At 44.0% G+C, this 27033-nt stretch overlaps 1 protein-coding gene across 1 annotated transcript in view; it reads left to right on the forward strand.

Annotated features, from left to right (window-relative positions):
• The window catches only part of myo10 (myosin X), a 263426-nt gene that overhangs the window by 193296 nt on the left and 43097 nt on the right, over nt 1-27033 (forward strand). Inside the window, exons 20-22 of the mRNA XM_064942709.1 lie at nt 8943-9067; nt 19443-19557; nt 25537-25643. Of these exons, the coding sequence (XP_064798781.1) occupies nt 8943-9067; nt 19443-19557; nt 25537-25643 (347 nt within the window). The remainder of the gene's footprint in view (nt 1-8942; nt 9068-19442; nt 19558-25536; nt 25644-27033) is intronic.

A 27033-nucleotide genomic window follows, 5' to 3' on the forward strand; every position in this document is an offset into this window, starting at 1 on the left:
CTGAACGTCCAGTGTGCGTTCCGAGAGCGAAATAGTCTGAATTTACGAACTGACAATCTTACTCTGAATTGATGAGCGTCACATTGCACAGAGCCATATTTTCTTTTCCATCCTAACGGAAACTGCACAGTAGCCTAATAGACAAATAACCACATTTCGTTAATAAATTAAAGATAGAAAATACTCTTTCAAAATGCAGATGTTATTTACTTATGGATCCATAATGATTTACTTTGGGAATAAATATCACTGATTTACACAAAGTTGTTTAATGAAGGCAAACGATTTAGAATCCTCCAATCCTGTAGCCTACTCCCGACGTACACGTACAGCGCCATATTTTCCATCCTAACGGAAACCACATTTCCCTTAGGGTTTCGTTTGTCATTTTTCTCTGAATGGAAACACCTTAATATTAATCTAATTAAGCCAAATTTCTTAAAATCAATCCCATATACTATGTTATTACCAAATGCTTCTCAAAGATGCCCTCTTGTGGTCAAACTAGCAATTACTTGCAGTAACAGAAGAAATGTCTGAGAATTAAATGACGTGCCACAGAATGCTGCTGCAGCACGCAAGGTGTGCCGCAGTATAACGCAACTTTTAAAGGAGGAACCACAATATGTAGATATTACATTAAAAAAATCTGCCATTTCCAGCTACAATAGTCATTAACAATGTTTAAACTGTATTTCTGATCAATTTGATGTTATTTTAATGGACAAAAAAATTGCTTGTCTTTCAAAAACAAGGAAATATCTAAGTGACCGCAAACTTTTGAATGGTAGTGTGTGTCAAAGATTTAGAATGGGGGATCGGACCCTTTTTTTTAAAATTTCGCCTAAAATACCCAAATCTAACTGCCTGTAGCTCAGGACCTGAAGCAAGGATATGCATATTCTCGATACCATTTGAAAGGAAACACTGAAGTTTGTGGAAATGTTAGATTACTGTAGTAGAATATAACACATTAGATCTGGTAAAAGATAATACAAAGACATTTCTTTCTTTGAAACGCAAGAGACAGACCTTAATGTAATTATTCCAGCTCAGATTTAGATTTAGATTTTGGCTACTAGATGGCAGCGGTGTATGTGCAAAGTTTTAGACTGATCCAATGAACCATTGCATTTCTGTTCAACATTTGATATCAAGACTGCCCAAATGTGCCTAATTGTTTTTTTTTATACATTTTCAAGTTTCATAATTGTGCACTCTCCTCAAACAATAGCATGGTATTATTTCACTGTAATAGCTACTGTAAATTGGACAGTGAAATTAGATTAACAAGAATTTAAGCGTTCTGCCAATATGTCCATGTCCTGGGAAATGTTCTTGTTACTTATAACCTCATGCTAATCACATTAGCCTACGTTAGCTCAACCGTCCCACGAGGGTCCCACCGATGCTGTACATGTGTTCTGTAGTTGTGTGGTTTTGGTCAGTAGTTGTGGTCAGGAGTTGTTCAGTAGTCGAGTCAGTTGGGGTGGTCAGTTTTATGGTCTGTAGTTGTGTTCTTGTGGTCAGTAGTTGTGTGGTTGTGGTCAGTAGTTGTGTGGTTGTGGTCAGTATTTTTGTGGTTGTCATCATTAATTGTGGTCAGCCATTGTGTGGTTATGGTCAAAAGTTGTATGGTTATGGTCAGTAGTTGTGGTCAGTAGTTGTGTGTTTGTGGTCAGTATTTTAGTGGTTGTCATCATTAATTGTGGTCAGCCATTGTGTGGTTATGGTCAGCAGTTCTGGTCATAGGTTTTGTGGTTGTAGTCAGTAACTTGGGTCAGTGATTGTGGTGTTGTGGTCAGCAGATATATGTTTGTGGTCAGTAATTGTGGTCAGTAGTTGTGGTTTAGTAGTTGTGGTCAGGACTTGTAGCCAGTAGTTGTGTGGTTGTGGTCAGCAGTTGTGTGGTTGTGTTCTGTAGTTGTGTGGTTGTGGTCAGGAGTTGTTCAGTAGTCGTGTCAGTCGGTGTGTGTTATGAAGTTGTGTGGTTGTGGTCAGTAGTTGTGTGGTGCTGGTCAGTAGTTGTGTCCAGGTAGTTGTGGTCAGTAATTGTGGTGGTCGGTAGCTATGGTTATTTACATGTGTGGTCAGTAGTTGTGTGGTCAGAAGTTGTATGTTTGTGGTCAGTAATTGTGTGGTTGTAGTAACTAGCTGTGGTCAGCAGTTGTGTGGTTGTGGTCTAAAGTTGTGTGGTTGTGGTCAGTAGTTATGTTGTCAAAAGTTGTAGGCCAGTAGTTTTGTGGTTGTGGTCAGAAGTTGTGGGGTTGAAGTCAGTAGTTGTGGTCAATAGTTTTAGTCAGTAGTTGTGTTCAGAAGTTGTAATGTTATGGTCACTATTTGTGTGGTTGTGGTCAGAAATTGTGTGGTTGTGGTCACTAGATGTGGTCAGCAATTGTGGGGTTGTGGTCAGAAGTTGTGAGGTTGTGGTCAGTAGTTGTGGTCAGTCGTTGAGTGGGCAGTAGTTGTGTTGCCTTATCAGTCCTAACATCTATAATACGAACAATAGGACAGTGACCACTAATTTCCTAGTAGAAAACACCGTTAGCCACACATTTCTCAGGGGGGTTGCAAACATAAGGTCAATTCATGTTTATTTAGTAGGATCCCTCAGATTTGGACGTGTGGGCTTGGTAATCAACTGAGTGAGATTTAGGTTATTACAAAAATCCTTTAAACAGTCTTGAGTCTTGGTTTCCCCAGGACCGGTTCAAGTCACTTTTGACAAACATTTTAGAAGTAAAAAATAAGCTATGAAATCAGTGAGACTAGTTAACAACCATTTCTTAGTGGAGGGAGATCAGTAGATGAGTTACTTTAGATGAGTTACTTTAGAATTAGAACCTAGTTGAAGATTTAAACTAGACATTAAAATAGTTTAGGACTAGAAGTAGCCTTTAAAAGACACCGAAAGGTGACTTTTTGTATAGATAGCAACACCACCACCTTTAGGTGTATGCATTTCAAACCATTTTTGGCTTTGAAATCACCTGCAGTGTCAATAAAAGCCAGATCATTACCTGCCAACCTATTATTCATAACAAAACGCGGCATAGCAATGAAAATGTAATTGTTGAAATTGACCTCAATCCGCCCTACGTGTTGCTTATCTATCGCTGTTTTCTGGGGGCGTTGAGACGTAATTATAGTAGGGATTACCTGAGACAGCAGCGGCTTCATTTTACAATGCAAATGAGTAAAAGTGCTAATGGCAGTACCCTCCTTTCTAGCCATAGCAGGACTAGTAAAAGACCTTAAGAGTCCATTTCTTAGAGCTGCCTTGTACTGATTAGATAGTGTTCAGTACCCTCCTTTCTAGCCATAGCAGGACTAGTAAAAGACCTTAAGAGTCCATTTCTTAGAGCTGCCTTGTACTGATTAGATAGTGTTCAGTACCCTCCTTTCTAGCCATAGCAGGACTAGTAAAAGACCTTAAGAGTCCATTTCTTAGAGCTGCCTTGTACTGATTAGATAGTGTTCAGTACCCTCCTTTCTAGCCATAGCAGGACTAGTAAAAGACCTTAAGAGTCCATTTCTTAGAGCTGCCTTGTACTGATTAGATAGTGTTCAGTACCCTCCTTTCTAGCCATAGCAGGACTAGTAAAAGACCTTAAGAGTCCATTTCTTATAGCTGCCTTGTACTGATTAGATAGTGTTCACGCACGCGCTAAGGTGATTTGGGTGTTGAATTCCATCATCCCTGAAATGTATCAAAATTGTCAATAAAAGTAATGCCTGCGTATAGACAGTAGACTTTCAGCCAGTCAAAGAGTACTAGCAGTCTACTGACAGCCAGAGGGACAGAGCTCTGAGACAGAGAGCACGGCCCAGGGGAGGGCCGCTGAACCAGGCCTGCAACAGCCAGAGGGACAGAGCTCTGAGATAGAGAGCACAGCCCAGGGGAGGGCCGCTGAACCAGGCCTGCAACAGCCAGAGGGACAGAGCTCTGAGATAGAGAGCACAGCCCAGGGGAGGGCCGCTGAACCAGGCCTGCAACAGCCAGAGGGACAGAGCTCTGAGATAGAGAGCACAGCCCAGGGGAGGGCCGCTGAACCAGGCCTGCAACAGCCAGAGGGACAGAGCTCTGAGATAGAGAGCACAGCCCAGGGAGGGCCGCTGAACCAGGCCTGCAACAGCCAGAGGGACAGAGCTCTGAGACAGAGAGCACAGCCCAGGGGAGGGCTGCTGAACCAGGCCTGCAACAGCCAGAGGGACAGAGCTCTGAGATAGAGAGCACAGCCCAGGGGAGGGCTGCTGAACCAGGCCTGCAACAGCCAGAGGGACAGAGCTCTGAGATAGAGAGCACAGCCCAGGGGAGGGCCGCTGAACCGCCGGCTGTGTGCAGGCCTGCAACAGCCAGAGGGACAGAGCTCTGAGATAGAGAGCACAGCCCAGGGGAGGGCTGCTGAACCAGGCCTGCGACAGCCAGAGGGACAGAGCTCTGAGATAGAGAGCACAGCCCAGGGGAGGGCTGCTGAACCAGGCCTGCAACAGCCAGAGGGACAGAGCTCTGAGACAGAGAGCACAGCCCAGGGGAGGGCTGCTGAACCAGGCCTGCAACAGCCAGAGGGACAGAGCTCTGAGACAGAGAGCACGGCCCAGGGGAGGGGGGCCACAGGGGTCCAGGCAGTTGATTCACGAGGACAGTAGCTTTCACAGCCATGGAAGGAACATCTACGTCCCCCCGGTAGAAGACAGACAGGACAGGGGCTCAAAGCGATTTGAGTCTTAAGTCTGTACGCGGGGTAACAAAGCAGTCGCGCCAGGAACGATTCTTCTCCTCCTTCCTGGTTCCGACACACATCAATTCACACTCAACTGGAGTTGAACAATGAGCAGCCATAAATCTGGTTCAAACTAGTAGAGGGGTACAATGGCGGAAACTGATCATATCCCAGGAAGGTCCCATTATAATCCTCTTGGATGTTTTGATAGGAAGCATTTAAAGATGCCGATAGACTCTAAGAATCCTTATTCAGTTCAAGCCTTATTCAATACATTTTTCACACATGAAGGTGTCCATCTGACCTTTATCCATGACGTCTGCAAACATGTCGCATACTTAATAGCATGTGAGTCCCCAGCAGATTCAAGAGTTTTCACTGCATAACACCTGCAGTCCAAGGGAACGAACATTGCCCGCCTCCACCATAATATCAATGTAGACCTTAGTGAATTGACTTTTTCTCTATGTAACCCACATACAAATTAGCATAGTTAGGAGCCATAGGGGATTCCATAGCAGCACCCTTAATCTGGATAAAGAAATCATTTTGAAATCATTTTGAAACATGAAATGGTTGTGTGAGTACTATTTCAGCCAATGTTACAATGCCTGCACTGGAGGGTAACTCATTTGGCTGCAAAATAGAATGTTCCATGAGTTCAATGACTGCCCAATACATACATTGATTCATTCGATGTGGGTATGCTAGTGAGGATATTGGGACATGTTTAAAAATGAACAGCTTTTGTTCCCGAATGCCTGCTCCTCGTGTTTCCAGAGTGCACTGCTTTTGTGCACTATTCCCTTTCCCCCTGTGCACACACACACACACACAGGCAAAGACATGCACACACACACACGCACACACAGCCAAAGACACGCACACACATACACACACAGGCAAAGACAAGCACACGCGCGCACACACACACACACAGGCAAAGACACGCACACACACACATACACACACACACACACACACACACACACAGGCAAAGACACACACACACACACACACACACACACACACACAGGCAAAGACACGCACACACACATATGCACTGACATAGAACATACACAGGCACAAAAATTTTCACTCACACATACACACACACTTCTCCCCACCCTCCCCAACAGTCCCTACAAGTGGCCCATACAAATTAGCCTCAGCATGGGACGCATCTCCATGGTAACCGCCCCCACACACATAAAGGGAAGCGGAGCTGGCAAAAGGCTTTGTTCATTCTCTGCTTGTGTTTATTCTTGTGTGTGTGTTGGAGAGAGAGAGACCCAGCTATTAGGAACTTCTGTCATCTGTCTATATTTCTCTGCCTTGATACGGAACTCTTGGCTTATTGTTAGAGATGGACTGAGAGACTACGCTGCATTGCATGGTAAGAGGCAATGAAGTTTAAATGGAAAGTGTTATCGCTCGGCTCGTGTGCATTAGGTTTGTTTGTAGCACTGTTTTTACCTGAAAGATTGGCTTCCGTGGTGGAGTGGAAATGGAAGACTGAAAAGGTTCAGTGTTGGCATGGCGAAGGGGCTTCTTGTTGCATTTGCTAGCTATAGTTATTGATTGTTGTGCCATCACATTCGTTATCTAGGGCTAGCATTTTTGGTGAGGACACACCGTTTGATTGGCTGAGCGAAAGGGACAACTCTTCTGATATTGCCAGTTATGTGTCATTATTAGATGTGTATTTGTTGTGCTGTTGCAGTTCATTGATTTTGCTCACGGCATGACCAAAATTAATTGATAAGGAGATTGATAAAAATGTGACATTTCGGTTAAAAACAAACAGATGTGTCACCACAGCTCACTCTATTATCCGTCTCTCAACCTTTGAAATGCACTGCTCTTTGGGACACTGTTCGTTTAAACAATGCACAATTTATAAATGTGAAGCTTTTTGCAAACCTACTTTTTACCAATGTTTGACACGTGATAATCAGCTTATGTGATGTGATTTTTTTGGTTACTTACAGAGAGAAAATACCTGTTGATATTCTCATCAACTGAGATGATGGATTCTCTTATTGATTTTATTTACAATCATTGATATAATACTGTATGTATACTAATAATTCAGCTTTTTGTTGCTATACATATGATGATTTGTAAGGGGGGAGGCATTCTCTCCTCTCTCTTGTCCATATTTGACTTTTCCCTCAGAGTTCCCAACCCCCATGACCACCTGAACACACCCTCTTTTGTCCAACTGAATGACCAGCTTGGTCTTTAGTTAGACATTTGGTGTGAAGAGATAAGGTTTTGCTTTCTCAGACTATGCGTTCCCTTCTGAGAGAGAGAGGGGCCGTGGCTGATGCTTGTTTGTAATCATGCCTATTGATTGATTGATTGAAGTTTGGGAACTTTGAATTCAATATTTTGGATCTAGATTTACATTCACATACTAGATTTTTAAAGGTGCAATATGTAACTTTAATTGACGGGCAAAAGGGCTGACCCTGCACTTTTTTGTAAAGAGGTTGTGGGTCTTCTGGTCTATAAGAATTTATTTTATTATTTTTTTGCCTTTTGGCCAAATGTGTTAATGTAGCGCCACTGAAGTGAGGGATGGTAGCGCCCCTGAAGTGAGGGATGGTAGCGCCCCTGAAGTGAGGGATGGTAGCGCCCCTGAAGTGAGGGATGTAGCGCCCCTGAATTGAGGGATGTAGCGCCCCTGAAGTGAGGGAATTAATAAAACAAAAGAGACAGAATACACATTTTACCGGGTCTGACGTAGGCCTACAGTAGTTGTTTCATATGCATGGTGTAGCTCTTGCTCTCCCTGAGCCCATACTCACTATCTGTTAAGATATAGAAACTGAATGTCAGAGAGAGTAGTCCACTGTGGCTTCCTGAAATGACAGCTGTGGGCTTTAAAATCAGACTGAGGAAAAAAAGAGTACTTTATTAGAGTAGAATTTGCAACACAGAGAGAGAGGTAAAGAGAGATATGACCTACAGAGGCAGCTCTCTGACAAACAAGCAATGTTTCAAAAAGTCAGAAAGTGACAGAGAAAGAGCGGGAGAGCAAAAGAGAGACAGAAAGAGAGGGAATTAAAAACAGAGATGGAAGAGAGACAGAGCGATATACAAAGAGAGGTAGCACATCTGACATACAGACAATCGGGTTGGTTAAAACCAGACAACGACAGTCAGTCAGAAAAAGAAAGAAAGAGTCAGACGGCAGCTTCCTATGACATGGGGCTTTGTGACACAACGACGGCTAGTTAGGCTCAATATGCAAATACAATTATGCTAATAAGGTGTTCCCTTAGCTTATTGCTCTTACAGGGCGTCATTCAGCCAGTGATCTGTGTCCATTGGTGAATCTGATCGCTTCTTCTCTTGTCCAGAATGGGTCTATCTAGATCTCTGCCCTTTCAATGAAATTGAAATAAAAGGAGCAATACATGAGGTATGAAAGCGCCCTCTTATTGCTACCCCCCTACGCCCACTGAGGTTAAGGGTGAGGGGTACCACATAATGACTTCCACTAGGCTTTCGCTCACACACTCCCCTTCCTTCCCCCAATGCCTTTCGTATCTGTTGCTGGTGGAGACGTCTCTAAATGGACAAGCAAATGAAAGGGCTTTGATTTGTGAATGACAGATATTCCTGTGTGCTCCTGCGTGTTTTGTGTTAAAGTGCTTAGATTCATGAATGAGAGATATGCATCATATGAGAGTTTGAATGGAGGGTTTTACAGTAGGGGCTGTGTGATGGTTGTAGACCTCATCAGTTATGTCGTCTCAACTTGTTCAATTTATGACATTTGTTTAAGAAGTCAGAAGTCTCTAGTGGTCTCAAACTAAACGTATGTATACACATAAATATGAACACTGGTTTTCCAGTTGCCTAATGACGTCTGATGTATTGCCTGTGACAACGGCGTTATAAAAAGCACTGTACAAGCATCACGTCATCTGATTGAGCGACTTATCAAGGAAAAGTTACACAAGACTGCCCCAAATCATTTCAGATTTGTCAATACTAGGTTGTATTTACATAGCTAATAGCGACTGGGTTCACAAGGTTTCCCTCTGCACAGTGTGTGCTCACTCATCTGCTGCACTACTAATGTGTAACATCAAAAGAACACACCAAAACAGTATGTACAGCACCCGCCTGAGTGATGCGATGTGGCTGCCATTTTGTGCCCAATCAACCGCCTTAGTATTACGTATTTCCGTCCACTTCCCTCAGATGCCTGAGCAGTTTGACCAGACGGTGGTGCTGAACCAGCTCAGATACTCAGGGATGCTGGAGACAGTAAAGATCCGGCGTACAGGCTTCCCCATCAGGAGGCCTTTCCAAGACTTCTGTACCAGGTGAGTACAGAGCTGGGCCCGTATGTGTTCAAGTGTTTTATAGTAGAAGTGCTGATCTAGGATCAGCTCTCCCCGGTCCAGTTATTCTTATTCAAGTTATCGAAAAGGTTAAACTGATCCTAAACCAGCACTCCTACTCTGAGACTAGGGCTGTTATGGTGACCATATTACCGCCATACCGACAGTCAGGAGTCATGACTACAGTCAAATTCCTCATGACTGTTGAGTCACGGTAACTAGGGTTCTCCAAAACTGTGCTCTGATGCCTCTGATTGTCATTAATAGCCTACCAAACGTGCTAATGGCCTGTACTCAGCTCTCTATTGTCCCTTTATCATTGAAAGTCTGCTGTCAATTTGTCTACTGTGAAATAGCATTGTATCTGTTACATTTACATTTACATTTAAGTCATTTAGCAGACGCTCTTATCCAGAGCGACTTACAAATTGGTGAATTCACCTTCTGACATCCAGTGGAACAGCCACTTTACAATAGTGCATCTAAATCATTAAGGGGGGGTGGTGAGAAGGATTACTTATCCTATCCTAGGTATTCCTTGAAGAGGTGGGGTTTCAGGTGTCTCCGGAAGGTGGTGATTGACTCCGCTGTCCTGGCGTCGTGAGGGAGTTTGTTCCACCATTGGGGGGCCAGAGCAGCGAACAGTTTTGACTGGGCTGAGCGGGAACTGTACTTCCTCAATGGTAGGGAGGCGAGCAGGCCAGAGGTGGATGAACGCAGTGCCCTTGCTTGGGTGTAGGGCCTGATCAGAGCCTGGAGGTACTGCGGTGCCGTTCCCCTCACAGCTCCGTAGGCAAGCACCATGGTCTTGTAGCGGATGCGAGCTTCAACTGGAAGCCAGTGGAGAGAGCGGAGGAGCGGGGTGACGTGAGAGAACTTGGGAAGGTTGAACACCAGACGGGCTGCGGCGTTCTGGATGAGTTGTAGGGGTTTAATGGCACAGGCAGGGAGCCCAGCCAACAGCGAGTTGCAGTAATCCAGACGGGAGATGACAAGTGCCTGGATTAGGACCTGCGCCGCTTCCTGTGTGAGGCAGGGTCGTACTCTGCGGATGTTGTAGAGCATGAACCTACAGGAACGGGCCACCGCCATGATGTTGGTTGAGAACGACAGGGTGTTGTCCAGGATCACGCCAAGGTTCTTAGCGCTCTGGGAGGAGGACACAATGGAGTTGTCAACCGTGATGGCGAGATCATGGAACGGGCAGTCCTTCCCCGGGAGGAAGAGCAGCTCCGTCTTGCCGAGGTTCAGCTTGAGGTGGTGATCCGTCATCCACACTGATATGTCTGCCAGACATGCAGAGATGCGATTCGCCACCTGGTCATCAGAAGGGGGAAAGGAGAAGATTAATTGTGTGTCGTCTGCGTAGCAATGATAGGAGAGACCATGTGAGGTTATGACAGAGCCAAGTGACTTGGTGTATAGCGAGAATAGGAGAGGGCCTAGAACAGAGCCCTGGGGGACACCAGTGGTGAGAGCGCGTGGCGAGGAGACAGATTCTCGCCACGCCACCTGGTAGGAGCGACCTGTCAGGTAGGACGCAATCCAAGCGTGGGCCGCGCCGGAGATGCCCAACTCGGAGAGGGTGGAGAGGAGGATCTGATGGTTCACAGTATCGAAGGCAGCCGATAGGTCTAGAAGGATGAGAGCAGAGGAGAGAGAGTTAGCTTTAGCAGTGCGGAGCGCCTCCGTGATACAGAGAAGAGCAGTCTCAGTTGAATGACTAGTCTTGAAACCTGACTGATTTGGATCAAGAAGGTCATTCTGAGAGAGATAGCGGGAGAGCTGGCCAAGGACGGCACGTTCAAGAGTTTTGGAGAGAAAAGAAAGAAGGGATACTGGTCTGTAGTTGTTGACATCGGAGGGATCGAGTGTAGGTTTTTTCAGAAGGGGTGCAACTCTCGCTCTCTTGAAGACGGAAGGGACGTAGCCAGCGGTCAGGGATGAGTTGATGAGCGAGGTGAGGTAAGGGAGAAGGTCCCCGGAAATGGTCTGGAGAAGAGAGGAGGGGATAGGGTCAAGCGGGCAGGTTGTTGGGCGGCCGGCCGTCACAAGAAGCGAGATTTCATCTGGAGAGAGAGGGGAGAAAGAGGTCAGAGCACAGGGTAGGGCAGTGTGAGCAGAACCAGCGGTGTCGTTTGACTTAGCAAACGAGGATCGGATGTCGTCGACCTTCTTTTCAAAATGGTTGACGAAGTCATCTGCAGAGAGGGAGGAGGGGGAGGGGGAGGAGGATTCAGGAGGGAGGAGAAGGTGGCAAAGAGCTTCCTAGGGTTAGAGGCAGATGCTTGGAATTTAGAGTGGTAGAAAGTGGCTTTAGCAGCAGAGACAGAGGAGGAAAATGTAGAGAGGAGGGAGTGAAAGGATGCCAGGTCCGCAGGGAGGCGAGTTTTCCTCCATTTCCGCTCGGCTGCCCGGAGCTCTGTTCTGTGAGCTCGCAATGAGTCATCGAGCCACGGAGCGGGAGGGAGGACCGAGCCGGCCTGGAGGATAGGGGACATAGAGAGTCAAAGGATGCAGAAAGGGAAGAGAGGAGGGTTGAGGAGGCAGAATCAGGAGAAAGGTTGGAGAAGGTATGAGCAGAGGGAAGAGATGATAGGATGGAAGAGGAGAGAGTAGCGGGGGAGAGAGAGCGAAGGTTGGGACGGCGCGATACCATCCGAGTAGGGGCAGTGTGGGAAGTGTTGGATGAGAGCGAGAGGGAAAAGGATACAAGGTAGTGGTCGGAGACTTGGAGGGGAGTTGCAATGAGGTTAGTGGAAGAACAGCATCTAGTAAAGATGAGGTCGAGCGTATTGCCTGCCTTGTGAGTAGGGGGAAGGTGAGAGGGTGAGGTCAAAAGAGGAGAGGAGTGGAAAGAAGGAGGCAGAGAGGAATGAGTCAAAGGTAGACGTGGGGAGGTTAAAGTCGCCCAGGACTGTGAGAGGTGAGCCGTCCTCAGGAAAGGAGCTTATCAAGGCATCAAGCTCATTGATGAACTCTCCGAGGGAACCTGGAGGGCGATAAATGATAAGGATGTTAAGCTTGAAAGGGCTGGTAACTGTGACAGCATGGAATTCAAAGGAGGCGATAGATAGATGGGTAAGGGGAGAGAGAGAGAATGACCACTTGGGAGAGATGAGGATCCCGGTGCCACCACCCCGCTGACCAGAAGCTCTCGGGGTGTGCGAGAACACGTGGGCGGACGAAGAGAGAGAGCAGTAGGAGTAGCAGTGTTATCTGTGGTGATCCATGTTTCCGTCAGTGCCAGGAAGTCGAGGGACTGGAGGGAGGCATAGGCTGAGATGAACTCTGCCTTGTTGGCCGCAGATCGGCAGTTCCAGAGGCTACCGGAGACCAGGAACTCCACGTGGGTCGTGCGCGCTGGGACCACCAGATTAGGGTGGCCGCGGCCACGCGGTGTGGAGCGTTTGTATGGTCTGTGCAGAGAGGAGAGAACAGGGATAGATAGACACATAGTTGACAGGGTACAGAAGAGGCTACGCTAATGCAAAGGAGATTGGAATGACAAGTGGACTACACGTCTCGAATGTTCAGAAAGTTAAGCCTACGTAGCAAGAATCTTATTGACTAAAATGATTGAAATGGTACAGTACTGCTGGAGTAGGCTAGCTGGTAGTGGCTGCGATGTAGCTAACCTAGAAAATCGCTCTAGGCTAAACAATTGTCTTAGATACAAAGACGGCTATGTAGCTAGCTAGCTACGATCAAACAAAACAAACCGTTGTACTGTAATAGTTACTACAGTGCTGCTATTCGGGGGCTAGCTGGCTAGCTACGTTAGAAGAACGACAATAGCTGGCCAGCTAACCTAGAAAATCGCTCTAGGCTACACAATTGTCTTAGATACAAAGACGGCTATGTAGCTAGCTAGCTACGATCAAACAAAACAAACCGTTGTACTGTAATAGTTACTACAGTGCTGCTATTCGGGGGCTAGCTGGCTAGCTACGTTAGAAGAACGACAATAGCTGGCCAGCTAGCCTAGAAAATCGCTCTAGGCTACACAATTGTCTTAGATACAAAGACGGCTATGTAGCTAGCTAGCTACGATCAAACAAATCAAACCGTTGTACTGTAATGAAGTGAAATGAAAAATGTGATACTACCTGTGGAGCGACGCGGAATGTTGACCGGGTAGTTGGAGTTCAATTCGGTAGAGGTTGGCTAGCTGTTGGCTAGCTAGCTAGCAGCATTTCCTACGTTAAGGACGACAAATAGCTGGCTAGCTAACCTCGGTAAATTAAGATAATCACTCTAAGTCTACACACTCTAGACTGCACAATTATCTTGGATACGAAGACAGCGAAGACAACTATGTAGCTAGCTGACACTACGCTAATCGAGTCGTTCAGTTGAGTGTAATAGTTTCTACAGTGCTAGTGTACAGTGGATGTTAGTTAGCTGCTTAGCTAGCTGCTGGGCAGATACGTTAGGACGACGAAATACGATAATATGCAATTGTCGTTGATACAAAGACGGCTATGTAGCTAGCTAAGAAGAAATTGCTAAGATAAGACAAATCAAACCGTTGTACTATAACGAAATGTAATGAAAAGTTATACTACCTGCGGACCGAAGTGTAGATGCGACCGCTCGCTCCAACCGGAACCGGAAACTGTTCAAACACATTTTTTTCCAAAAGTTTACTAAGGGTTGGTAACAGGCTGATTGGTCGTCTATTTGAGCCAGAAAAGGGAGCTTTACTATTACTGGGTAGCGGAATGAATTCAAATCAAAATCAAATTTGATTTGTCACATACACATGGTTAGCAGATGTTAATGCGAGTGTAGCGAAATACCAGAATGACTTTTGCTTCCCTCCAGGCCTGAGGGCACACACTTTCTTGTAGACTTAAATTGAAAATATGGCAAATAGTGGCAATATCATCAGTAGTTTTCCATCCAAGTTGTCAGACCCAGGTGGCTTGTCATTGTCAATATCATCAGTAGTTTGCCATCCAAGTTGTCAGACCCAGGTGGCTTGTCATTGTCAATATCATCAGTAGTTTTCCATCCAAGTTGTCAGACCCCGGTGGCTTGTCATTGTCAATATCATCAGTAGTTTGCCATCCAAGTTGTCAGACCCAGGTGGCTTGTCATTGTCAATATCATCAGTAGTTTGCCATCCAAGTTGTCAGACCCAGGTGGCTTGTCATTGTCAATATCATCAGTAGTTTGCCATCCAAGTTGTCAGACCCAGGTGGCTTGTCATTGTCAATATCATCAGTAGTTTTCCATCCAAGTTGTCAGACCCAGGTGGCTTGTCATTGTCAATATCATCAGTAGTTTGCCATCCAAGTTGTCAGACCCAGGTGGCTTGTCATTGTCAATATCATCAGTAGTTTTCCATCCAAGTTGTCAGACCCAGGTGGCTTGTCATTGACAATATCATCAGTAGTTTGCCATCCAAGTTGTCAGACCCAGGTGGCTTGTCATTGTCAATATCATCAGTAGTTTTCCATCCAAGTTGTCAGACCCCGGTGGCTTGTCATTGTCAATATCATCAGTAGTTTGCCATCCAAGTTGTCAGACCCAGGTGGCTTGTCATTGTCAATATCATCAGTAGTTTGCCATCCAAGTTGTCAGACCCAGGTGGCTTGTCATTGTCAATATCATCAGTAGTTTGCCATCCAAGTTGTCAGACCCAGGTGGCTTGTCATTGTCAATATCATCAGTAGTTTTCCATCCAAGTTGTCAGACCCAGGTGGCTTGTCATTGTCAATATCATCAGTAGTTTGCCATCCAAGTTGTCAGACCCAGGTGGCTTGTCATTGTCAATATCATCAGTAGTTTTCCATCCAAGTTGTCAGACCCAGGTGGCTTGTCATTGACAATATCATCAGTAGTTTTCCATCCAAGTTGTCAGACCCAGGTGGCTTGTCAATATCATCAGTAGTTTTCCATCCAAGTTGTCAGACCCCGGTGGCTTGTCATTGTTGATTGACAACAATATTTGTTTCACCTTTTCCACACTCACTTTACAGAATTCAAAATTACAATTCTTGTCTATCATTATTTGGTCAGATATACTTGAATGTGTAGTGTCAGTGTTTGCTGCTGGCATGTCTTGCCTAAATTTGCTAATATTGACAAATAATAAATCACTAAAGTAAATGGCAATATCAGTGGGTTGTTTGACGAATGATACATCTGATTCAATGAATGATGGAGCTGAGTTCGCTTTTTTCCAAAGCTTTTTCTATCATTCTTTATATAATTTATCTTTGATTCATAGTATAGTTTTTTCTTTTTTTTCTTCGGTTTAGTCACATGATTTCTCTATAGCAGTACGTTTGCCAATCGGTTGTGCTGCCAGACATATTTGCCATTCCTTTTGCCTCATCCCTCTCAACCATACAAGTAAGTATGTAAGTCGCTCTGGATAAGAGCGTCTGCTAAATGACTTAAATGTAAATGTAATGTAATGTATTTTGGTTCCTCGTCGATCAAAGGGGATTTAACAGTTTTTACAGTCATTTTCTTAATTAATGGTGCATGCTTATTAGTAACTGGAATAAGACATTTTATAAATGTGTCAAGTGCCATGTCTGGTTGCTCCTCATTACACACCACAGACCAGCAAATGTTCTTTACGTCAACAACATAGGAATCACTACAAAATGTATTGTATGACCTCTTATACACTATATTAGGCCCAGCCTTTGGAACTTTGGTTTTCCTAGATATTGTGATCACTACATCCTAGGCATCTGGATACTGCTTTCAATAAAATGTCTGCAGCATTAGTAAAGATGTGATCAATCCATGTTGATGATTTCATTCATGTGCTGTTTGTAACTACGCTGGTAGGTTGACTGATAATCTGAACCAGGTTGCAGGCACTGGTTACAGTTTGAAACTTTTTCTTGAGTGAGCAGCTTGATGAAAGCCAGTCAATATTGAAATCACCAAGAAAATATAGCTCTATGTTGATATCACATACATTATCAAGCATTTCACACATTTATCCAGATACTGACTGTTAGCACTTGGTGGTCTATAGCAGCTTCCCACCAGAATGGGCTTTGGGTGAGGCAGATGAACCTGTAGCCATATTACTTCAACACTATTTAACATGAGATCCTCTCTAAGCCTTATAGGAATGTGGTTCTTAAGACCGCAACACCATCCCCATTGGTATTTTTGTATTTTCTGTAGATGTTATTACCATGAGATGCTACCACTATATCATCAAAGGTATTATCTAGTTTTAGAGATTGTCAGAATATGAACATAATCTGTTACTAGCAAGTTATCGACTTCATTAACCTTGTTTCTTAGGTTAGCACTTTTCTGGGATGTTTGACTGTTTCCATTGCTTTACTGGGAAGCTTAGCAGTAGTAGACATGCTCATGTTATGTATGTTAGTGCAGGGTGAGCTGCACACAGTGGACTTCCTACTAGGGCACACCGCCTCAGTGCTAACAGTATAAATGATTCATAGGCATGTGATTACTGCATACAATAGCTGTGTATTCAGCAGAGACATTCAGGGCAGTAAGAGGTACACAAATTATGTTACTTACATTGTGTCTTCCAACACCCCTGGGATAATGTACTAATGCTGAAGCATTATGACAATTTAGTGACACAATGGTAGGGATTACCTGAGCTGGGCTTGGGTCATTGATAAGTCATTGTCTCAACGCAGCCTTATAATGCTGTGAAAGGATCCAGGAACCCAAATGATTTGGGTGGATCCCATCCTTCTTATAATATGAGCTTTGGTTCCAGAAGGTATCAAAATTGTCATTAAATGTTACACCCACAGAGCTGCAATAGTCTCGTAGCCTGTTATGGAGGGCTGTCTGCTGAAACATTCAATGCCACCATTTAAGGAAGGCAGAGGGACAGATATTTAGGGGTGTCTGTTGGTGTCAAGCAGTGACCCAATCGGTTCTTTAAAATCCATCTTCAGCTGTTCAGAGCTGCCCTTCATAATGCCATTGAATCCCACATTAACTATTATAGACTCGATGTCCTGATGCAGGTTTATAATGTTAGGGAGCAGCTTATTGATGTCCTGATGCAGGTTTATAATGTTAGGGAGCAGCTTATTGATGTCCTGATGCAGGTTTATAATGTCTGGGAGCAGCTTATTGATGTCCTGATGCAGGTTTATAATGTTTGGGAGCAGCTTATTGATGTCCTGATGCAGGTTTATAATGTTAGGGAGCAGCTTATTGATGTCCTGATGCAGGTTTATAATGTCTGGGAGCAGCTTATTGATGTCCTGATGCAGGTTTATAATGTTTGGGAGCAGCTTATTGATGTCCTGATGCAGGTTTATAATGTTTGGGAGCAGCTTATTGATGTCCTGATGCAGGTTTATGTTTGGGAGCAGCCTATTGATGTCATGTACTCGTGCTCCTGGATAGCACAACGTTTGTGCTCCAGGGACTGAGACATTTCTCACCATTGAACTGCACAATACGACGGCCGGAGAAGGGAATGGAGAAATCCGGCCATTCCTACCCCTCACACAATTCGTTGAAGCAGGACAGTGTATGCCCGCTGCTCTTGGCGATTGGTCCAGAACTCCCACAGCAGGCAGTGCCCCGTCAGATCCAGAGAAAGGGAAAGGAGCCGAGCTCGACGACGAGGCCGCTGCTGGAGTCACTGTAGTTGGAGTCAGTACTGCCGTTGAGGACACAGGCGAAGCTACTCCTTATGTCAATCTGCTCCGAACCTCTCGCAGCCACTACCTTCCACTTAGCAGCATGCCACTGCCGTCGGGTTCCATGACTTGTGACATGGGACCAGCACTGACTGGAACAATCCTCTTGCTCCTCTCCGTCTACTTCACTACAAGATGGAGGAGGAGAAGAAGATGGAGATGACTTCCTTGGCAGGCAAGTTCCAGGTAGCACAGGCCATTCGGATAGGGACAGATGACAAGGCAGGGACACATCCATCAAGCCCAAGCGCCGTCCAGCCATAGGAGTTGAGAATGTTCGCGACAGGAAATTACATGACATAGGAGGGCCTGTTTCTTTTGTTAACTGCTCAACACAGAATAGCCGCAAAATCGTTTGAGGAAAAATTGTATTCATTTTATTCTATTTTATTCAGTTGTTCAATTGTATTGTTCTCACTATAAAATAATATGCCACAGGAATTATAAGCAAATCTTGCCTGCTAAATGAACTAGTGTAGCCCACAGCCATATGGCAAAGCCACATCTACCTAACATAAGGATGACTCTTTTTACCCCCTTTTTCTCCCCAATTTGATCACAGTCTTGTCCCATCACTGCATCTCCCAAATGGGAGAGGCGAAGGTCGAGTCATGCGTCCTCCGAATCCGTGCTTCTTAACACCCGCTCACTTAACCCAGAATCCAACTGCACCAATGTCAGAGGAAACACTGTTCCACTGACGGCTGTAGGCAGCCCGCAGGCGCCCGGCCCACCACAAGGGCGGGCTAGAGCGCGATGAGCCAAGTAAAGCCCCCCTCTCCCCGGCCAAACCCTCCCCTAACCCGGATGATGCTGGGCCACTATAGGACTCCCGGTAATGGCCTGTAATGACAGCCTGGGATCGAACCACCGGCTGTAATGACACTTCAACACTGCGATACAGTGCCTTAGACCGCTGCGCCTCGGCCCCAGAATATGCTATTCTGTTCTTCTGAAATATGCAACATTTTCTTCATATCATAATGTTTGTTTATTTAGACCTGCCTAAAATAAATAATGGGTTTATTGTGATGGTGTAGGCTATATTAAATTAATGTATTAGACTTTTTAAAATGTAGATGTTCCAAAGGTCTGCATCAGTGGATTGTAGGCTATGGTTGGAAGCAGGAGATACGAAATGTGTTTATCTTAATTAACGTGAAGCAGTTATTTGAATGACAATCACTGGCTGACAAAATGTCATGACCGCCACAGCCCTATCTAAGATGATTGTATTCTGTTTTCCTTCCACTTGATTATCAATTATTTTACAATACAGTACGTTCTTCTACGAGTTACATCCGAAGATTTTAATACATTTTGAAAATGGATACATCACAACTGTAAAAATGTAAAAAAATACCTGGAGCCACAGTGTCCTTTTTGGAGGCATAATGCAATGTTATGGTAGATAGCAAAGAAGTGTAAGAACAGTATCTGTGAAGAATATGTAAATAACCCCAGCTAGCTAGGAAGCTAACTTGGCTAACAGTGGGGCGAAAACAATTCACATATTTACTTTAAATTAACTTCCACACCCTATCTCTTTCCTTGCAACTGCAACAATGTTTCATGTCGTGAAAACTGACAAGGTGAATGTTTATATTTTGCCATATTTAGCGTATGACAATGGATTCCGAGCTACATGCTAACATTCCATTCGGTCCCTTTCTCAGGTACAAGGTGTTAATGAGGACTGTGTCTCCACCAGAAGACCCAAGGGGACGGTGCGTACAGTTACTCCACCTCTACGACAGCACCAGTGCAGAATGGGAGCTGGGGAAGACCAAGGTGAGAGATGACCCGGCCAATATTGTTTTAGCCTAGAAATGAGGTTTAGCTGCATTCATTGTTTGCAGGGATTATGACAAGATAACTAGTGACTATAGGCCCCTCCCTTTATGTTTTAGGCAAGGAAACATAGAAAAGGGAAACGTGCTAGATATAACCCAGGATACAGTGTATCCTTAACAGTAATGATTCAAAGGGATGAGAGAGAGAGAGAGAGAGAGAGAGAGAGAGAGAGAGAGAGAGAGAGAGAGAGAGAGAGAGAGAGAGAGAGAGAGAGAGAGAGAGAGAGAGAGAGAGAGAGAGAGAGAGAGAGAGAGAGAGAGAGAGAGAGAGAGAGAGAGAGAGAGAGAACAGTGTCTGTCTGTCTAAATATTACCTTTGCAGACAATAGACTAACCAGCATAAATAAGGAGACAGGATAAACATTTCTGTTTGACTTTTCTTTAATGGATTCGACAAAGATTCATGTTCAAACCATTCAAATTAAATTCCCAAATTTAGACACAAAGCAATCTATTAATAAAAAATCCTAACTATACTGAAAAAGTATATAAAGGCAACATGTAAAGTGTTGGTCCCATGTTTCATGAGCTGAAATAAAAGATTCCAGATATTTTCCAGAAGCACAAAAAGCTTATTTCTCTCAAATTATGTGCAGAAATAATCCATCCATTGTAATCCATCCACCTGACAGGTGTGGCAAATCAAGAAGCTGATTAAACAGCATGATCATTACACAACCTTGTGTTGGGGACAATAAAAGTCTACTCTAAAATGTGCGGTTTTGTCACACAACACAATGCCACAGATTCCTCAAGTTTTGAGGGAATGTGCAATTGGCATGCTGACTGCAGGACTGTCTGCCAGAGCTGTTGCCAGATAATTGAATGTAAATTTCTCTAACATAAGCCGCCTCCAATGTCATTTTAGAGAATTTGGCAGTACGCCCAATCGGCCTCTCAACCGTAGACCAAGTTTAACCACGACAGCCCAGGACCTCCACTACCGGCTTCTTTACCTGTGTGATCGTATGAGACCACCTGTGTGATCGTATGAGACCAGCCACCTGGACAGCTGATGAAACTGTGTGCACAACCAAAGACTTTCTACACAAACTGTGAGAAATCGTCTTAGGGAAGCTCACCTGCATGCTCGTCATCCTCACAAGGGTCTTGACCTGACTGCAGTTTGGCGTTTAACTGACTTTAGTGGGCAAATGCTCACCTTCGATGGCCACTGGCACGCTAGAGAAGTGTAAGGGTTTTCGTCTTCCTCCTCTGACGAAGAGGAGTAGTAGGAAGGATCGGAGGACCAATGTGCAGCATGGTAAGTGTCCATATGGTTTAATAAGAATAATGAACACTGAACAAAACAATAAACGACAACGTGAAATAACAAAATCGAAACAGTTCCGTGTGGAACAAACACTGACACGGAATATAATCACCCACACCTCAAAAGTGAAACCAGGCTACCTAAGTATGGTTCCCAATCAGGGACAACGATTGACAGCTGCCTCTGATTGAGAAACATACCAGGGCAAACACAGAAATCCCAAAACATAGAAAAAACACTCAACTCACAGCCTGACCATGCTAAGACAAAGACATAACAACAGAACTAAGGTCAGAACGTGACAAGAAGTGTACTCTTCATGGATAAATCCGTGTCTCAACTGTACCGGGCAGATGGCAGACAGCATGTATGGCGTCGTGTGGGCGAGCAGTTTGCTGATGTCAACATTGTGAACAGAGATGCACCATAGTGGCGGTGGGGTTATGGTATGGGCAGGCAAAAGCTACGGACAACGAACACAATTGCATTTTATCACTGGCAATTGGAATGCACAGAGATACGGTGACGAGATCCTGAGACCCGTTGTCGCACCATTAATTTGCCTCCATCTCCTCATGTTTCAGCATGATAATGCACGGCCCCATGTCGCAAGGATATGAACACAATTTCTGGAAGCTGAAAATGTCCCAGTTCAATGGCCTGTATACTCAGCAGAGATGTCACCGATTGAGCATGTTTGGGATGGTCTGGATCAAAGTGTACGACAGGGTCTTCGAGTTCCTGTGTAACGACGTTCTTCGTTTGTCGAAAGAGAGTCGGACCGAAATGCAGCGTGTTGGTTACTCATGTTTTTAATGGAACAAATGACGATACATGAAAATAACTGAGACAAATACAAAACAACAAAACGGAACGTGAAACCTAATTACAGCCTATCTGGTGAAACTACACAGAGACAGGAAAAATCACCCACGAAATACACAGTGAAACCCAGGCTACCTAAATACGGTTCCCCATCAGAGACAACAAGAATCACCTGACTCTGATTGAGAACCGCCTCAGGCAGCCAAACCTAAACTAAACACACCCCTAATCAACTACAATCCCAATGCCTACAAAAACCCCAATACGACAACACAATAACATAAACCCATGTCACACCCTGGCCTGACCAACTAATTAACTAAAACACAAAATACTAAGACCAAGGCGTGACATCCTGCCAATATCCAGCAACTTCACACAGTCATTGAAGAGGAGTGGAACAACATTCCTCAGATCACAATCCACAGCCTAGATAGCTTGCATTTCACAATGTCAATATGTTTTCCAGCTTGGTCAATAAACATGACAAAATTGTTATAAAAATTATAAAATGTTTAGTTAACAATGTTATTTCACTATTTTAATACTTGCATTGCACATTCGGACATTACAAACCTTTCTAAACAGGACAACTTAAGAGACAGAAAAAGCATGTGGCTTCCATTTTGGCTGCGAAGAGCGTGTAAGAGGTGAAAGGTCAGAGTGATGCCACTTTGTGCACGCACACCATCCCACAATTCCATGGGCAGAGACAGAGATGTTGTCACTGCTTGAGGGAGACTGCAAGTATTGTATGCAGATGTCCGGCCCCCTAGTAAACTCCTTACCAACCTATCAGGGCACAGGTCAGAGAGTGTTTGAGAGGCAGGTTTATGGTAACCCCTAGAATCTCAGGATTTGGTCGTGGGGGATGGGGAGTGGAGTGCAGCTCAGGGTTGTGAGGTGCTGCTAAGAGTCAATGGCAGGGAATTGGAAACACAAAGGTTAACACAACGTAATAATTCCATGCGGAAGTGTACAGAAATAAACAAATGGACCAGCGCCAGAGCGAAAATTACTGCAAGTGGAAGTTAGCAGTCCAGAAAGTTTGCCATCTAAGTGGAAAGTAAACACAATCGTAGTAAATTTCAGCTATCTACTCAGCAAACACTTAGCATAACTGATTTACTGTCATTTTATTCATTTCACTTTTAATTATCTACAGCTACATTATTACTTTATTTCCCTACTGTCACATTTTACAATGCTAATCCTGTATAATCAGGCACAGTGCTGGTCCAATGAATGTGTTTGTTTTCTAACACTCCACATGTTGTCTTAACCTGTATTTCTTCTACCTTATTTTTTTGTTTGTAATGTGCAAAAGTCCAATGTAAGTATCAAAATAGTGAAATCACATTGTTAACTAAATGTTTAATACATTTTATGACAATCTTGTAAAGTTAATTGAGTTGGAAAACTGTTGACATTGTGACAGTGTTCCAATAGCTAGCTACATGAGTGAAAAATGGGAAAATGCTAACTATCTAGCTAGCTTTACCACCCTATGTTAGTAAATTTGTAAAATAGTACCAATAGTTATAGAATTTGAATGGTTAGAATAGTATTCTTTGTCAAATCCATTAAAGAAATGTCAAGGTGAAAAATATTCCCCTTATTTCTCCTGGTTTCCTACTGTGCTGTGTTGTTACATTGTAACCACAAAGTAATAAAATATGTCACTTCACTTCACATCCAGTTGCTCCTGGGTAGAACATTGTAAATACATGTATATCCCTCGTAACATTGTAACTACAGAGTTCGTTGTTAAAGACTGTTACAATGTAACTAAAAGGATTATACCTGATGTTCTGTCTCCTACTTTCTCCTGCAAAGGTTGTAACATTCTAGCTACATAGTAGTTGTAAAGGTTACTGGGTTTCACCTTACATTAAGTTGCTTGGTCCTGGGTAGGTACAAGTACATCCTATGTAACTGCATTGTTCTTACATTACACTTGATTCGGTACAGCCTTTGAGCCAGGTCAGAAATAATCACATTTGACCTGTAGTTAATGACAGGGTGTGCCTTGTTGCAATTGTTGTTACGAGGTCCAAGCTTATTTATCAACCCTGGTATTATGTGTGGATCCAATTGTAGTGGCACCTTGTAGTTGCATGTAAGGTCAGATTTTGGTTTGCGTTATTAACATGGCAATTCATAAGTGACTCATGTAATTCCAAAACATTAGTTACTTAGTGGAACCAGAAAATGTGTAATAACATCAGTAATTACACATATGGAATAACCTTCAGCAAGTGGATGTGTAAATTATACATTCCTGGTTCCAATTGTGAAATAACAGCGCTACAACCTCATGACCATGTAATTACGTAGCACCAAGTCTGGAACCAACAGGACCCTGAACAGCTTCCACCCCCAAGCCACAAGACTGATAAATAGCACGTAAATAGATACCCAAATACAGTGGGGCAAAAAAGTATTTAGTCAGCCACCAATTGTGCAAGTTCTCCCACTTAAAAAGATGAGAGAGGCCTGTAATTTTCATCATAGGTACACTTCAACTATGACAGACAAAATGAGAAAAAAATCCAGAAAATCACATTGTAGGATTTTTAATGAATTTATTTGCAAAGTATGGTGGAAAATAAGTATTTGGTCACCTACAAACAAGCAAGATTTTTGGCTCTCACAGACCTGTAACTTCTTCTTTAAGAGGCTCCTCTGTCCTCCACTCGTTACCTGTATTGCCTCTTGATACTCCCCATCCCGTATCCGGGATCGTGAATACAGCCTCAGGCTCATTAGCATAACGCAAGGTTAACGATTTCTGAAAGTCGCAAATGAAATGAAAATAATATGCCTGCTCTCAAGCTTAGCCTTTTCTTAACAACACTGTCATCTCAGATTTTCAAAATATGCTTTTGAACCATAGCAAATCAAGCATTTGTGTAAGAGTATTGCAAGCTAGCTTAGCATTTTGCGTAGCATTTAGCACGCAACATTTTCACAGAAACCAGATAACCAAATAAATAAAATCATTTACCTTTGAAGAGCTTCGGATGTTTTCAATGAGGAGACTCTCAGTTACATAGCAAATGTTCAGTTTTTCCTGAAAGAATCTTTGTGTAGGAGAAATCGCTCCGTTTTGTACATCACATTTGGCTACCGAAACGAACCGAAAATTCAGTCACCAAAACGTCAAACTTTTTCCGAATTAACTCCATAATATCGACCAAAACATGGCAAACGTTGTTTAGAATCAATCCTCAAGGTGTTTTTTCACATATCTCTTCATTGATATGCAGTTCGTGGAAGCCTGCTTTCCCCTCAGAATCGCATGGAAAAATACCAGCAGCTGAAAATGACGCACCAATTTCGACGGAGGACACCGGGCGGACACCTGGAAAATGTAGTCTCTTATGGTCAATCTTCCAATGATATGCCTACAAATACGTCACAATGCTGCAGACACCTTGGGGAAACGACAGAAAGGGCAGGCTCATTCCTTTCGCATTAATAGCCATATAAGGAGACAATGGAAAACAGAGCGTCAAAAATCCTGCTCATTTCCTGGTTGCCGTTTCATCTTGGTTTTGCCTGTAGCTCCCGTTCTAGGGCACCCACAGACAATATCTTTGCAGTTCTGGAAAATTCTGTGTTTTCTTTCCAAAGCTATCAATTATATGCATAGTCGAGCATCTTTTTGTGACAAAATATCTTGATGAACATTGGTGTGTTGGGCTGTGTTATTCTTTTGTGTTGGGTTTTAAATCGGTTTTAGATGTATGTGAGTGGGTTTCTGAAGTTGTTGTCCCCCCCCTTCCTCTCTTTCCTCCCTCTCTATCCCCCCCACAGGTGTTTCTACGGGAGTCTCTGGAGCACAGGCTGGAGAAGCAGCGAGAGTTGGAGGTGCTAAAAGCAGCCATGGTCATTCAGGCTCACGTCATGGGCTACATGGCCAGGTAAACATGCCACATATCCTGTATGTGCACCAGGTTTGAGGTCATTTCAGTTTAAGTTATGAAATTCATGAATCGAAAATTGCTGCCCATAATCTTTTTTCAGTGTATGAATTTACATTTGAGATTCACTTCCTAAATTGACTAATTGGACGTTGAATTGACCGCAAACCTGATAGGCATATACCATATAGTGCACACACACACAAGTATGGGTAGCTGCAGCACAATATAGTGACCGGACTATGGGTGAGTGGGTGTGTCGAAAGGAGTGGGTGTATGGAAAGTGAATCAGGCTAATTGGCCAGATTTGTTGCCACTCAAGATCGTTTTGCGTGGCTGATTGGGCTGAACTACAAGTCCAAACCAAGTGAAGGATCTATCTGGACCTCAACACATTTCTCATAAATAATTGTTCAATTAAATACTGATGAAGCAACCCTTTTTTACAATGTACACATACTGAGCTGGCTCAGCGCAGCTGGGAAGGTTCAAGACAGCGCCCCATTCTACTGTGTGTTGTCCAATCACGTGCATTATTTAAATCACTTCACGAAACTCAGCCAATCAAAGTGAATGTTTACAATACATGTAAGGAGACTGATGTTGTCAGAGAGAGACACAGCGAGAGAAGCAGAAGCGGAAGCGAGAGGAGAAATTATAGAAAAAAAAGTCAGGAAAGTTGATACAGAAAATTAAGCTTTCAAAGAGGGGTGGACAGACAAATATACCTTTATCCTTCCCGCAGCGAGTGTCAAACCACTCTGCCTGATATGTTCAGAGACCTATGCCTTTATCCTTCCTGCAGCGAGTGCCAAACCACTGCCTGATATGTTCAGAGACCTATGCCTTTATCCTTCCTGCAGCGAGTGTCAAACCACTCTGCCTGATATGTTCAGAGACCTATGCCTTTATCCTTCCTGCAGCGAGTGTCAAACCACTCTGCCTGATATGTTCAGAGACCTATGTCTTTATCCTTCCTGCAGCGAGTGTCAAACCACTCTGCCTGATATGTTCAGAGACCTATGTCTTTATCCTTCCTGCAGCGAGTGTCAAACCACTCTGCCTGATATGTTCAGAGACCTATGCCTTTATCCTTCCTGCAGCGAGTGTCAAACCACTCTGCCTGATATGTTCAGAGACCTATGTCTTTATCCTTCCCGGCGAGTGTCAAACCACTCTGCCTGATATGTTCAGAGACCTATGTCTTTATCCTTCCTGCAGCGAGTGTCAAACCACTCTGCCTGATATGTTCAGAGACCTATGTCTTTATCCTTCCCGCAGCGAGTGTCAAACCACTCTGCCTGATATGTTCAGAGACCTATGTCTTTATCCTTCCCGCAGCGAGTGTCAAACCACTCTGCCTGATATGTTCAGAGACCTATGTCTTTAT

Source organism: Oncorhynchus masou, chromosome 3 (assembly GCF_036934945.1).
Source record: "Oncorhynchus masou masou isolate Uvic2021 chromosome 3, UVic_Omas_1.1, whole genome shotgun sequence".
NCBI lineage: Eukaryota > Metazoa > Chordata > Actinopteri > Salmoniformes > Salmonidae > Oncorhynchus > Oncorhynchus masou.